Source organism: Hemitrygon akajei, unplaced genomic scaffold, assembly GCF_048418815.1.
Source record: "Hemitrygon akajei unplaced genomic scaffold, sHemAka1.3 Scf000045, whole genome shotgun sequence".
Taxonomy (NCBI): Eukaryota; Metazoa; Chordata; class Chondrichthyes; order Myliobatiformes; family Dasyatidae; genus Hemitrygon; species Hemitrygon akajei.
Genome location: NW_027331931.1, coordinates 6,018,379 through 6,032,930, shown reverse-complemented (window position 1 = coordinate 6,032,930; position 14,552 = coordinate 6,018,379). Strand labels below are relative to the sequence as shown.

The window sequence follows — 14,552 nt, the reverse complement described above, 5'->3', positions numbered from 1 at the left end:
GTGTGTGTGTATATCAAATCATCTGAAGTTTTTCCAAAGAGTTAACTGGATAACATAAAGATAGACCAGTTGATTTGTTTACAGTGCTGCAGTTCCAAGGTGAACACAATGAGAGTCTCCTCTGTAATCTGTTTAAAATCGAGAACTCATTTGATATATCTCACACGACTACAGAGACGTATTTTTCCTGTGTCTGACTCCGGGAGTGTGTGGTGAGACGGTGTGGAGGGAGATTCACTCTGTGTTTGACACCAGGAGTGTGTGATGGGGCGGTGTGGAGGGAGATTCATCCCGTACTTAAAGCCGGTATTCCTCGCTGCACCGGTCCTCGGTTGAATCACGGATGATATTACAGTCTATTTTAACGGTCTGCGGGGTCAGGAGGGGGTCAGTTAGCCAGGAAGGGGGTTGGGTGGAGATGAAATACTTGGCACCCAGACTCTGCCAGTCCGACCTCCCTCAGCCTGGAGCTGAGACGCTACTGTGTCAGTGTGAGGAGCTCCGACCCACTGTTGCAGTGCACAGGGTGCGGGGGGCAGCAGAAACCTCAAATAAAACTCGAGTCCGGCACCAGGACAGGAAGTTACAGCGGTTTATTGATTTCATCATGACAAATGTAAATTAAACAATGTGTGAGCTGCTGACGTGCGGGAATAAATAAGCTGCTCCCGACTCACTCACAGTCACACACAATTAACTGACCGGCGACAACGAGTGACCGGTTGAATAATCAGTCCCGTTTCTCACCGTCACTCTGCATCGGGGAACCGATGATTATAAAATCACACTTCAGGGCCGTGTCCGGGATCACTCCAGATCCAGGGTCACTGCCGAGGGATTTGTCCATTTAACATCATTATATCGGCCAGACTGCCGAATGCACCGTCCTCAGCAAAGGGAGCAAAAGGATTCTCTCCTGGGATAATCCCACCCCGGGACACCGGTGTCCCAGACTGAGCCCCGGACCCCGGGCTCTTCCTGTCTGCGTAATTCTCCGGGGAGTCACGTGGAAGTCTCGAACCCGCACATCCCGCGAAAGCTGACCCACCGGACAACAGGCGGAAACACGTCACTGCGGGATCGCGCCGAGCGACACACAGCGCGAGACCTGAGCTGGTTCCGTTAAAACCGTTGGGAATCACACTCGGAGCGCGGCTATTAAAGGTAAGGGCGGGAGTTAAAGGGGAGGGCGGGGAATCGGCCAAATGTCCCCATCCCGCGGGCGGGATGTTCACACATTCAGATGTTCACACGATCCACTCTCAGTCCGGGTCTGACTCCCTTCAGAGGTCCCAGTTCCCCGGGGTCTCACGTGGGGGAAGTCTCGAAACCGCATATCCGGCGGAAGCTGCGCCGCTGGAGAACAGGCGGAAATACGTCACTGCGGACCGCATCCGATGTCACCGATCTCAAGACTGGAGCCAGTTCCGTTAAAACCGTTGGGAATCACCCCCGGCGTGCAGCCATGAAAGGTAAGGGCGGGAGTTAAAGGGGAGGGCGGGGAATCGGCCAAATGTCCCCATCCCGCGGGCGGGGATGTTCACACATTCAGATGTTCACACGGATATTCTCAGTCCGTGTCTGGGTTCCTGCAGAGATCTCAGTTCTTTCCTCCCGGTCCCACTGAACCGATTGTCCACCAGCCTGAAACAGATGGGAGAATAAAGATGAAATAAACAGATTACACAACAGTGTCAGTAACAGGGGACCGGGGTTAATGTTTCAACAACACTCACAGACAAATATCACCAGAAAACCCGCGGATCCGCTGATATTTTATCACATTGAACATTAACACAAACACTCACCCGATCCACTCCAGACTCGGGAGAGTCAGTATGAGGCTGCGGAGAGCGGGGACAGATCGGTCTGTGAGCCAGTTTGAAGCCAGGTCCAGCCCCGTCAGTGATCTGTTTGTACTAAGAGAGGAGACGAGACCCTTGGCACCAGAATCTGTGAGACCGACATTGAACAGCCTGGAGATGAAAGAAAGTGAGGGTGAAGGACACAGAGAGACAGGAGACAGTACAAATCCCCAGTGTTTATCGGTAACACAATTACTGATCATATTAATGTTCAGTGTCAGACACCCAGTGACTGTAAACACAATCTCCCACAGTCTGTTACTTACCACAGTTTCTGTATTTTACACTCCGGGTTCCTCAGAGCCGCAGACACCAATTTCACTCCTGAATCTCCCAGTTTATTAGTACTCAGTCTAAAGACAAGTAGACAAATTGATGAACAAAGTGATTCAAACCGTGGGTCTATGGGAATTTCTCTTACTCAGGTGTTTCAAGAAACATTAAACCCTTCAGTAAATCACTGATCGGAGTTTCCATCACTGTCAATGTCCCACGCTGCCCATCTCCAGGGTATTCACCGAATCCCAGTAATTAAGCCTGTCGGTGTGACCCTGTAAACTCCACATGTTCTGTCCCATACCCCGATGGTTAGAAAAGTGTTCCTGATGTGAGAGGGTTGGGAGGGGCAGGGATGAAGGATGGGAGAAAGTCCCACAGTGAGGAAGATTTATGACTGAGGAAATGTCGATGGGAGACGGTGAAAGAGACCCTACCTGAGGAAAAGTGATGGGAAGACAGAAACTGCAGGGGAAGAGGATGGGGAAGAGAGATCCCACAGGAGTAAGGGGGTGGGGAAGAGAGGTCTCACAGGACGAAGGGGAATGGGGACGAGAAGTCCCCCAGCAGTATACCGATGGGAAAAGATAATCCAATAAGATGAGATGATCCAGAAATAGATTGTACGGGAGGGGTGGGTCTGAACTGAGGCCCACAATCGGGAGAGGAGATGCACCCATGGGGTCTGGGTATCTGGTAGTGAGCACAGTCATACAGGTGGACTGATGGTGATAGTCACACACGGGGAAGGGCAGGGAGGACAATCTCACAATGGTATTTCTTTCCTTCTCACTGGGACAGTCTGCTGACGGTCTCTTGTCCCTCACCGGGAAGGGGGTGTGAATCTCTGACCCACCTGCTGCAGTCAGTGTCGGTCTGGGTGTCAGTAACAGTGAGAAGGAACATTGTCAATGGACGTGTCACAGGCAGCGAGAAACACGGCCATTCCTGTGATTTACTACCAGTAAACCAATGGCCGTTGTTCACTGATCTGATGAAGTCTCCAATATCCCTTCACAAGGAACCACAGAACCCTCCCGTCCTTGGAGAATTACTGACCGATCCCCTGGGCATTTGTCACAATTCTGCTCAATCTGATGTACTGCAGTTTAACCAAAATCCCTTTACATTGAAGCAACACAATGGAACTGTTCCACATTTTAGAGTGTGAAATAAATCAAGTTACCTCAGCTCCCGGCACTTGTGCAGCCCGGGTCCCAGCCGCTGGATTCCTTCACACTGAATGTGGCAGGCAGCCAAGTCGAGTTGTTTTATTGTATCACAGAGTCCGATGGAATGTGACAGGACCGCGCAATCAATCGGGGTCAGTGTCATTTCACTGAATGAAAATGTTTCCACAGATCCCAGTGCGGCCTGAGCCAGTCCACTATTTTGAGACTCAAACAGGTAGTGCAATGTGTTCAGGAAGCTCCTTTTATCAGCTTCACTCCATATGTTTTTAATCTGGCGTTTAACCTCCTCCTTCACCCAGTCAATCACCTGGCAGGTTGTTTCATGAGGAAATGGACCCAGAAGCTCCTCCAGGCCCCGAGCTGTCATTGGGTTGGAGAGACCAGCGACAAAACGGAGAAATACCTCAAATCGCCCATTTGTCGTGTTGTGGGCTGCAGTGAGGAATTTCAAGATATCCCCGGGATGTGGATTCAGGAATTGTGCGACTGCAGCTACAAACTCTTGGATGGTGAGGTGTGGGAATGTGTACACCACGCTCCGGGCACAATCCTCTCTCTCCAAAAGTTCCATCAGGAACCCGGACAGGAACTGGGAAGGCTGCAGATTGTAGTTGATCAAATCTCCATCTGTAAACACAATCTTCCTCTCGGACACTCCTCTGAAGGCCATCTGACCAACCTTGAGTAACACATCACGGGGGTTCTCAATCTCACGGCCGTGGTTTTTCAGGATGTTGTAAATATAGTAGGAGAACAGTTGGGTGATGGTCTTGGGAACTCGCTGCGTGTCCCTGATTCTTTGTGTGAAGAAGGGGCCCAGTGCCAGAGCGAGGATCCAGCAATAGGAGGGGTTGTAGCTCATGGTGTACAAGATCTCGTTCTCCTTCACGTGTTTGAAAACAGCTGCTGCCACCTTCTGATCTTCAAAATGTCTGATGAAATATTCCTTCCGTTCCTCACCAACAAATCCCAGGATTTCAGCCCAGACACCGATCTTTGCCTTTTCCAATAAATGTAACACAGCGGGACGGGTGGTCACCAGCACTGAACACCCTGGGAGCAGCTTGCCCTGGATTAAACTGTACACAATGTCGGACACTTCACACCACCACTCGGGATCTGAGCACTTGTGCTTGGGTTCTGTATCTCTCTGACTGTCAGCAAAATCGATTCTGTGTTTGAATTCATCCAAACCATCGAATATAAACAGCAACCCTTCTGAGATCTTCCAGACCTCTCTCAGGATTTTCCCAAAGTAAGGATACTGATCCAGAATCAGTTCCCTCAGGTTTATTCTGCAGTTAGTGGAGTTTAAATCACGGAATTTGAAACTGAAGACAAACTGGAACTGTTGGTATATTTTCCCCATTGCCCAGTCATAAACGATCTTTTGTACCATTGTTGTTTTCCCGATCCCCGGGACTCCGGCCACTGCTGCCGAACTCCCAGATTTGGATTTACTCCGGGAAAAGCTGCTCTGGAATAACTGATCAGACCGGATTTTTTCCAGCTCTCTGCGGAGATGTTTCTCTCTCAATTCTTCATGGTCTCTGCCTCTTGCCAGCAGCTCATGTTCCACCAGTCTCCGATCTCGAACAGTAGAAATGACCGTGAGCTCAGCGTATCGATCAACCAGCTGGAAAACCTTTACCTTCTCCCTCATCAGGATCGTGTTCACTCTCAGTGTTTCAGTTTGTGCCCGCAGAGTCTCCTTGTGTTTCTGTTGAACATCTTCCATGGGAACAGACAGTGGACAAACTGTTAGATGCCTCAACTCAGAACTCAGTATTTAAGCACACAATAGTTAGTTCAGAGCTATTGCATTGATTGGATTCATCAATGGATGTTCGTACAGTAAGTAAATTCAATTAACAGAACGCTGACTGGACAGAGAGGCCTGGTCTAGAGAAACACAAGGTCATCACATTTCCTCATTAATTGTGCTGTGAAGGTGAGTATTTCCCTGGTAGTTTACTGACCCCCGACTGTCCCGGACCAGACACACTCCCACTACTGTCACAGATGTCATTTTTTCCTGAGGAAGAAACTTTTCACCCCAGTGTTGATATGTAGGGTCTCACCGTGTTTCAGCACCGTGTCAGGGGTAAGTATGCTCTTGCTGTGTGTAGGAAACTATTAGGGGTATGTTGGGTCTCACAATGTGTGGGGACCCTGCCAGGGGTGTGTCAGGTCTCACATCCTGTCAAGTCAAGTCAAGTCACTTTTATTCTCATTTTGATCATAACTGCTGGAACAGTGCATAGTAAAAATGAGACAACGTTTTTCAGGACCATGGTGTTTACACGACACAGTACAAAAAACTAGACTGAACTACGTAAAAAAAAACAACACAGAGAAAGCTACACTGGACTACAGACCTACACAGAACTGCGTAAAGTGCACAAAAAACAGTGCAGGCATTACAATAAATAATAAACAGGACAATAGGGCAAGTTGTCAGTCCAGGCTCTGGGTATTGAGGAGTCTGATGGCTTGGGGAAAGAAACTGTTACATAGTCTGGTCGTGAGAGCCCGAATGCTTCGGAGCCTTTCCCCAGACGGCAGGAGGGAGAAGAGGTTGTATGATAGGTGCATGGAGTCCTTCATAACGCTGTTTGCTTTGCGGATGCAGCGTGTAGTGTAAATGTCCGTGATGGCGGGAAGAGAGACCCCGATGATCTTCGCAGCTGACCTCACTATCCGCTGCAGTGTCTTGCGATCCGAGACGGTGCAATTGCCAAACGAGACAGTGATGCAGCTGCTCAGGATGCTCTCAATACAACCCCTGTAGAATGCGATGAGGATGGGGGGTGGGTCATGGACTTTCCTCAGCCTTCGCAGAAAGTCTCACAGTGTGTCCGGAACTTGTCAAGGATGCGTAGGGACTCACCGTGTGTCAGGACACTGTCAGAGGTGTGTGGGGATTTATTGTGTGCAGGGACCTATCAGGGGTGTGTGGGGTCTCAACCTAACATAGAACATTGAATAGTACAGCATATTAGAGGCCCTACGGCCCACAATATTGTGCCGACCCTCAAAACCTGCCTCCCATATAATCCCCACCTTAAATTACTCCATATACCTCTCTAGTAGTCTCCTAAACTTCATAGTGTATCTGCCTCCACCACTGACTCAGGCAGTGCATTCCACGCACCAACCATTCTCTGAGTGAAAAATCTTCCTCTAATATCCCCCTAGAGTTTCCCTCTTTTTACCTTTAAGTCATGTCCTTTTGTACTGAGCAGTGGTGCCCTGGGGAAGAGGCACTGGCTATCCACTCTATCTATTCCTCTTAATATCTTGTACACCTCTGTCATGCCTACTCTCATCCTCCGTCACTCCAAATTGTAAAAACCTAGATCCCTTAATCTCTGATCATAATCCATACTCTCTAAACCAGACAGCATCCTGGCAAATCTCCTCTGCACCCTTTCCAATGCTTCCACATTCTTCCTATAGTGAGGCGGCCAGAACTGGACACAGTACTCCAAGTGTGGCCTAACCAGAGTTTTATAGAGCTGCATCATTACATCGCGTCTCTTAAACCCTATCCCTCGACTTATGAAAGCTAACACCCCATAAGCTTTTTTAACTACCCTATCTACCTGTGAGGCAACTTTCAGGGATCTGCGGGCATGTACCCCCAGATCCCTCTGCACCTCCACACTACCAAGTATCCTGCCATTTACTTTGTACTCTGCCTTGGAGTTTGTCCTTCAAAAGTTACCACCTCACACTTCTCCGGGTTGAACTCCATCTGCCACTTCTCAGCCCACTTCTGCATCCTATCAATGTCTCTCTGCAATATTCGACAATCATCTACACTATCTACAACTCCACCAACTTTTGTGTCTTCTGCAAACTTGTCAACCCACCCTTCTACCCCCACATCCAGGTCGTTAATAAAAATCACGAAAAGTAGAGGTCACAGAACAGATCCTTGTGGGACACCATTAGACACAACACTCCAATCTGAATGTACTCCCTCCATCACGACCCTCTCCCTTCTGCAGGCAAGATAATTATGAATCCACCTGGCCAAACTTCCCTGGATCCCATGCCTTCTGACTTTCTGAATAAGCCTACCGTGTGAAAACTTGTCAAATACCTAACTAAAATCCATGTACATTACATTCACTGCACTGCCCTAATCTATATGCCTCATCACCTCCACAAAGAACTCAATCAGGCTTGTTAGTCACGATCTACCCTTCACAAAGCCATACTGTCTGTCCCTGATCAGACTATGATTCTCTAAATGCCCACAGATCCTATCTCTAAGAATAATTTCCAACAACTTTCCCACGACAGACGTAAGGCTCACTGGTACATAATTACCCGGACTATCCCTACTAACTTTTTTGAACAAGGGGGACAACATTGGCCTCCCTCTAATCCTCCGGTACCATCCCCGGGGACAATGAGGACATAATGATCCTAGCTAGAGGCTCAGCAATCACTTCCCTTGCCTCGTGGAACAGCCTGGCGAATATTCCGTCAGGCCCTAGGGATTAATCCGTCCTAATGTATTATAACAACTCCAAACCTCCTCTCCCTTAATGTCATCATGCTCCCGAACATCAACCTCACTCATTTTGTCCTCACCGTCACCAAGTTCACTCTCATTGGTGAATACCGAACAGAAGTATTCATTGAGGACCTCGCTCACTTCCACAGCCTCCAGGTACATCTTCCCACCTTTATCTCTAATCGGTCCTACCTTGACGCCTGTCATCCTTTTGTTCTTCACATAATTAAAAAATGCCTTGGGGGTTTCCTTTATCCTATTCGCCAAGATCTTCTCATGCCTCCTTCTTGCTCTTCTCAGCCCCTTCTTAAGCTCCTTTCTTGCTACCCTATATTCTTCAATAGACCCATCTGATCCTTACTTCCTAAACCTCATGTATACTGCCTTCTTCCATCTGACTAGATTTCCCACTTCACTTGTCACCCGTGGTTCCTACGCCCTACCATTCTTTATCTTCCTCATCGGGACAAATTTAACCCTGACGTCCTGTAAGAGATCCTTCAACATCGACCACATGTCCATAGTACACATCCCTGCAAAAACATCATCCCAATTCACACCCCCAAGTTCTAGCCTTATAGCCACATAATTTGCCCTCCCCCAATTAAAACTGTTGCTGTCCTCTCTGATTCTATCCCTTTCCATGATAATGCTAAAGGCCAGGGAGTGGTGTCACTGTCCCCGAGATACTCACCCACTGAAAGATCTGTGACCTGACCCAATCAATGTATTCGGGTGAAACAGGGAGGGTAGGAAAACTTTGATTTTTGAACTGTTTAGAGAAGATGACAATGGTAGAAATAATACTCTTCAATAATCAGGGAGAGAATCTGTTTCGTATTCAGAAATAGATGTGGGAATTTCACTGCCGTGACAGTTCCCTCAGCAAACAGAATGAAGAACAGAGAAGAACAAGTTTCCAGGGAAATTGCCGAGAATTCCCAAATACTTAGTGCAGAGAAACGGATGGAAATTATTGTCAGAATCTGGACTGGAAAAGCATTAACTCAGGTAACAGAAACGTGAGCAGTTTGAAAACTTTCTCTGGTATCTTTTGAAAATTAACATCTTTTGGAATTTGTTCTTGGAAATGAGACAGGCTGATTAAGGGTGTTGGCCAAGATTCCTTATATTTCTGTTCAAGGGCTTCTAGTTATCTGTTAAAGCATGGACTACGGTAAGATTAAGAATTTTTTACGATGTCTGTCTTCTCTGCACTCTCTCCTCCATTAAATCTGCAGTTGAGTGATCCAACTCAATCTGCGATGATGAAACCTTACAATCTCGTGAGCCCATGCACAGCCTCGAGCTCCATTTTCTCCGACACAATGTGCTTATGGATGTAGTGAGTTTCTTATCAAGACGGTCACAATTGAATTAATAGCAATATTATTTATAGGTATTTTCAGTCCTTTCTACCTTTTTGCCGTAAGCTCAGAACCCTCGGTTTCTTTGTCCTAATTCCCATCTCTCACACTTCCACAGTGTCCATCACACAACACAGGCACACATGAATTTTAGCTTCTGTGGACTGAGCTGAGGATTTTGTCTCCGATCTCACCTTCAGTAACACTGTATCTTGATGGAATTCCCATGATTATTGAGTAGGAAATTGAACTGAATAACTGTAGCAGTGTTTGCACTAAGGGGTTGCAGATGTGAACAGAGTGGGGTTCATATGCTGCTCTGGTATTAAACAGACTAGTTGTAGAGGTATCTGCTTTTCGCATTAAATGGATGCTGTCATTGTTATTCTGTGACGAGAACTTCAATGGACTCCCGATTCTAAAAAAATGATAACCTGTAGGAACTGAGGGAGTTTAGAAATGTGACTTAGGATGAGAGCTATTCCGGGTTTGGGTGGTTTTCGGGATATAATGAGTAAGACATTTCCCATAGTTTCGCTCCTCAGGTTGCCCTCTTCTCCATTCTGACCCTGGTAGAGGGATGTGTGGTTGAAGGACCCAGAGAGGAGTGATCCCTTTCAGCAAACTCACCAACTCTCTGCGTTGTTCCGCATAATGTCATGTGAAAACTCTCCCTCCAGCAAACATTTTTCCATGTGTCTCACTGTGCGCTGTGTCACGGTGGAACATTTACCTGCTCAAATCCCCGTGGTTCAACAACAACATGGCCCTACACAACATCAACATTTGGTGGAAACAGCGGTTTCTTCACTTACCTTTCAGCTTACTGGCGATCTCCGGAACGGGTTGATGGACCGGAACACAACCTGTTCAGATTTAAAATAAGTTGACACGTTTCAATTCCTCAAATTATAAGGATGTAATGTTTGATTCCAAAATTAAATCAATCTCTGATTTTATCTCACCATGTTCCTGTATTTCTTTCAGCATTTTATCAAACTTTGGGACATCAATCCGCATTTTCACAAAGGTTTCCCACATTACCCTCCGGGCGCGGGAGCCTTTCTCCATCACCAGGCTCAGGAGGAGTTTAGAACTGTCCGCCCGCTCTCCCTTATCAGCGAGATCAGAGATTTTCTGTGAAGAGTAACGGTGAACATATTGGGGACTGACGGATTCACACAGAGAATGAGAAGTAAATGATGTGCTCTGTAACGGGATCACACTGAGCAGTCACCCGGACGGGTGCTGATCCTGTCTGGACATGGACTGTACATTCTGAGTGCAGAGCACACGGAGGGACATTCACCGTGAACCTGGTCCACCAGTCAATGAGATCCTGGCTGGTCTGTGACCGCTTCATTGACGTGGCTCCAAATCCATAAATAATTCCTCACTGGATTTGACCATGTAAAACAGAAATCAGAAAATAACGATCACAGATGAAGAAAGAAGTCAGGAGGGTTTTTATAACAGAGTGAGCAGTCTTGGAGAAGTTGCAGAAAAGTTGATGTGATTCATCTCCTCAGTCCACCAGTGTCCAACATGACAGCGGATTACCGGCTGACACCTGATGCCTTTCCTTTGCCTTTTCCAGTGTAGGTTTATTCAGTGATTACACATTACAACATAGCAATATTCCCTGATTCACACTGTTTGCAGTTACAGATTGTAACACAATTATCTCCACGCAGAACAGAACACACTCGAGCTCCTGTGGCACCCACTGATGATGCCCCGGTTCTCACTGACATCCTGCCGTCACGCTGCATGTTCTTTTCAAACCGAAACCTCCAGTCATATTTCCATTTAATACTGTAAGCCCACACAACTGTTACCTGCTCAACTCACTCTGAACATTGAGCAGCCACCCACCAGTCCGCGGGGTCTTTTCACCCCTTTCTATCACTGGTTTAGATTCACATATTTGTGATTGTGTGCACACTAATTATTTCCCAGTTGTTCTTTCACCTAATTCAATATCCGATGAGTCAGAGTTCCGACACCCATCAGTCCTGTGATGTGTGAAAATTCAAACCCATTCTCCCTCCCACTTACCCGATGTTTCTCTCCACTGAACTGATTCTTGGCCTTTAACGCCAGGCTCACTCCGTGCACCGCTCCTTCCATCGCCTGCTCCAGCCTGTCCCGGTAGAAGTCCGTCAACCGCAGCAGTTGGAAATCATTCCAGCTTGCCAGGAGCTCTGTGATCGCTGAGCTTGGACCTGTGAAGGAAAATGGGGACATTTAAATAAATTACTGGCCCCGTATTGGGCAGGAACTTACCCTCTGGAATCTAAAGTTATATATATGGGAAGGGAAGAGGAACGGGCCGGGGGGAGTGGTGGTAGATTGTGGGAGGGGTTATAGTTCCCCAAGAGTATACCTCCCTGCTTGGAAAGGACTCTGCTTATTCCTGAGAATATATTAACCCATCACCATCACTCTCCTGGTACTGCCCATCACCACCGCTTTGCTCTGGGTTACTGTCTGCCTGCCTGGTCAACCCCTTCGTCAGCAAATCTCTGGGATTTCTCACAAAATGCTGGAGGTGCTCAGCAGGTCAGGCAACATCAATGGAGTGGAATAAACATTCAACGTTTCGGGCCAAGGCCCTTCATCGGATTGGAAATGAGGGGACAGAAATTCTAGATATTGCCTTATTACTTTCTATTCCTCGTGTTCCTGATGCGAAACGTCAACTGTTCATTCATCTCCATGGATGTTGCGTTACTTGCTTGTGTTCTGGAGTAACTCGCTGTTTTAATGCGCGTCAGAAACTGTAAGAGGAGCAGGAAGCAGGCAGTAATTGTACCCCTAGAAATATTAACTCTTTCTCATCTCTCTGCCCAGTTTCCACAAATATTTTGTTAATTGCCGATATTGAATAAAACCCAGACGCTGTCAGCAGAGTATTATAAATTAAAATACTTCGCCAGCATAACCATGTCCTTTCCTGATGTCGAACTCACTAGAACTCCTCCCCTGCCCACTCATTGAACCATTTTCAGGACAGCTGTGAACAGAATTTGCTGTTCTGTAACAAAGCAACTAAACAGGAAGATCAGAAATTAATCAAGACGTAAAGGGGAACACCGTTCTGTATTTAAGCTGAGCCAAACACTTCCAAACATCTTCGATGTTGTGTATTTATGATGCTTTTTATGGTCCCATCGGTGCGGTGTGGTAAATGCGAAGGGAATCAGTTACATATTTGTGCTTTGTCCAGTACAGTACACAGCCGGGAAATGACGGATGTTATATTTTCTTATTATTATCCATTCAAATACGCCGAAATTACGCTTGGGTACAGTGCTGATTCATCACTTCAAGATTGTATGTTTGCTGATTGCTAATAAAGGATCGAATACATAACACCGACTTTTGTAACAATCATTATTGGAGCTGAGGGGACGTCATGCAAGTATAACAAATCTGTGGGGTCACCAGCAACGGCAACTTGGCTTGGTTAGAATTCACCGCTACGTTCTTAACAGATGTTTCTCAATCTGCCAATCATTTTAAATATTCTGAGGTACTTAATGAATACTTTGCTTCAGTATTCACAAGTGAAAAGGACCTTGGCAATTGTGGGAATGACTTGCAGTGGACTGAAATGCTTGAGTGTACAGACATTAAGAAAGAGGATGTGCTGGAACTTCTGAAAAACATTAATTAGAAAAATTACCGGGACTGGATGTGATATGCCCCCCGGCTACTGTGGGAAGATTGCTGAGCCTCTGGCGATGATCTGTCGATTATCAATTCTGTGTTGAGAAGTATCAGAAGATTGGAAGGTCGCAAATGTTGTTCCCTTGTTTAGGAAAAGGGAGTAGAGATAATCCAGTAAATTATAGACCAGTGAGCAAGTTGTTGGAGGTAGTTGTAGATGGTTGAAATACTGCAGGGAGGATGGTGACCAGTGGTATTCTGCAAGGATATGTTCTAGGACCCCTCCTCCTTCTGATTTCTACAAATGACCTGGATGAAGAAGTAGAAAGGTGGGACAGTAAGCTTGCCGATGACACAAAAGTTGGGTGTGTTGTGGATAGTCTGGAGGGTTATCAAAGGTTACAGCAGGACACCGATAGGATGCAGAACTGGGCTGAAAAGTGGCATATGGAGTTCAAACCCAGATAAGTGTGAAGTTGTTCGTTTCGGAAGAGCACATTTGAAGACAGAATATAATATTAATGGTAAGACTATTGGCAGTGTGGAGGATCAGAGAGATCTTGAAGTTTCTATCCACAAGACACTCAAAGCTTCTGCGCAGATTAACAGTGTTGTGAAGAACGCATATGGTGTGATCGCCGTCATGAACTGTGGGATTGAGTTAAAGACCTGTGAAACAATGTCAAAGCTATATATGGCATCAGTTAGATCGCACTTGGAGTACTGCGTTCATTTCTGGTCACCTCACTACAGGAAGGGTGTGGATACTGTAGAGAGAGTGCAGAGCAGATTTACAAGGATGTTGACTTCATTGCAGAACATGTCTTATGAGAATAGATTAAGTGAACTTGGCCTTTTCTTCTTGCAGCCACGGAGGATGAGGTGACCTGATAGAGGTGCATAAGATCATGAGAAACTTTGAGCGTGTGGATAGACAGAAGTTTTTTTTTTCTCCCAAGGGCTGAAATGGCTAACACGAGGGGTCATATTTTAAGGTGCTTGTAGGTAGGAAGTATGGGGGATGTCACAGATACTGGTGAGAGCAGGGAATGCACTACCACCAACGGTGGTTGAGGCGGACACGATAGGGTCCTTTCAGGAACACATAGATAGGTACATGGAGCCGAGAAAATTAGAGGGTTATGCTGTAGGGCAATTCTAGTCAAATTCTAGAGAAGGTTATATTGTCAACACAACATTGTGGGCGGAAGGACCTGCAATGTGATGTAGGTTTCAATGTTCTATATGTTCATGTTTTTTTTTACAGTATTCAAAAACAGAGGATTTAATGTGGCTGTGTTGACACTGATGAACATAAAAATGTCACAACCACGAGTTCGGCAGCACAGTAGATACGGCAATTGTGTTTGTCAATATGCACTTGCCAATAATTATTATTTCATTGTAATCGTATTTAACTCCATACTTGTCATCGTAGTGTTTGTTGAGACTTGAGCACAAAAATGCTTTGCTGCCTGCTTGCATTCAGACTGAGAAATTGGACTGTCGAGTCAACCGATTCTGAAGACTAGCGGTATACGTTTTCTATTTATTTGTTTTTTTTTTTCAGCCGCAGTGTAGGCATCATTTTTTTTTTGAGAGTCTTACACAATGGCCCTGTTTGGCCTAGTGTTTATTGTTTTCTTTTTCC

The 14,552-nt window shown here is 46.3% G+C and overlaps 1 protein-coding gene across 2 annotated transcripts in view; it reads right to left on the bottom strand.

Moving 5' to 3' along the window:
- Window positions 1–578: 578 nt before the first annotated feature.
- LOC140720636 (NACHT, LRR and PYD domains-containing protein 3-like) overlaps window positions 579–14,552 on the bottom strand; it is a 41,648-nt gene continuing 27,674 nt past the window's right edge. Inside the window, exons 7-14 of one of the 2 annotated variants that reach the window (XR_012097235.1) lie at window positions 11,288–11,454; window positions 10,195–10,366; window positions 10,045–10,095; window positions 3,328–5,065; window positions 2,132–2,218; window positions 1,809–1,976; window positions 1,473–1,644; window positions 1,152–1,164 (exon numbers count right to left, since the gene is read on the bottom strand). Coding sequence is in view for 1 of the 2 variants with exons in the window: in XM_073035470.1 (XP_072891571.1) it covers window positions 1,557–1,644; window positions 1,809–1,976; window positions 2,132–2,218; window positions 3,328–5,065; window positions 10,045–10,095; window positions 10,195–10,366; window positions 11,288–11,454 (2,471 nt within the window). In the remaining variant the exon portion in view is untranslated. Of the gene's footprint in view, window positions 1,645–1,808; window positions 1,977–2,131; window positions 2,219–3,327; window positions 5,066–10,044; window positions 10,096–10,194; window positions 10,367–11,287; window positions 11,455–14,552 lie in introns of both variants that reach the window. The other variant, XM_073035470.1, reaches the window with a different exon arrangement.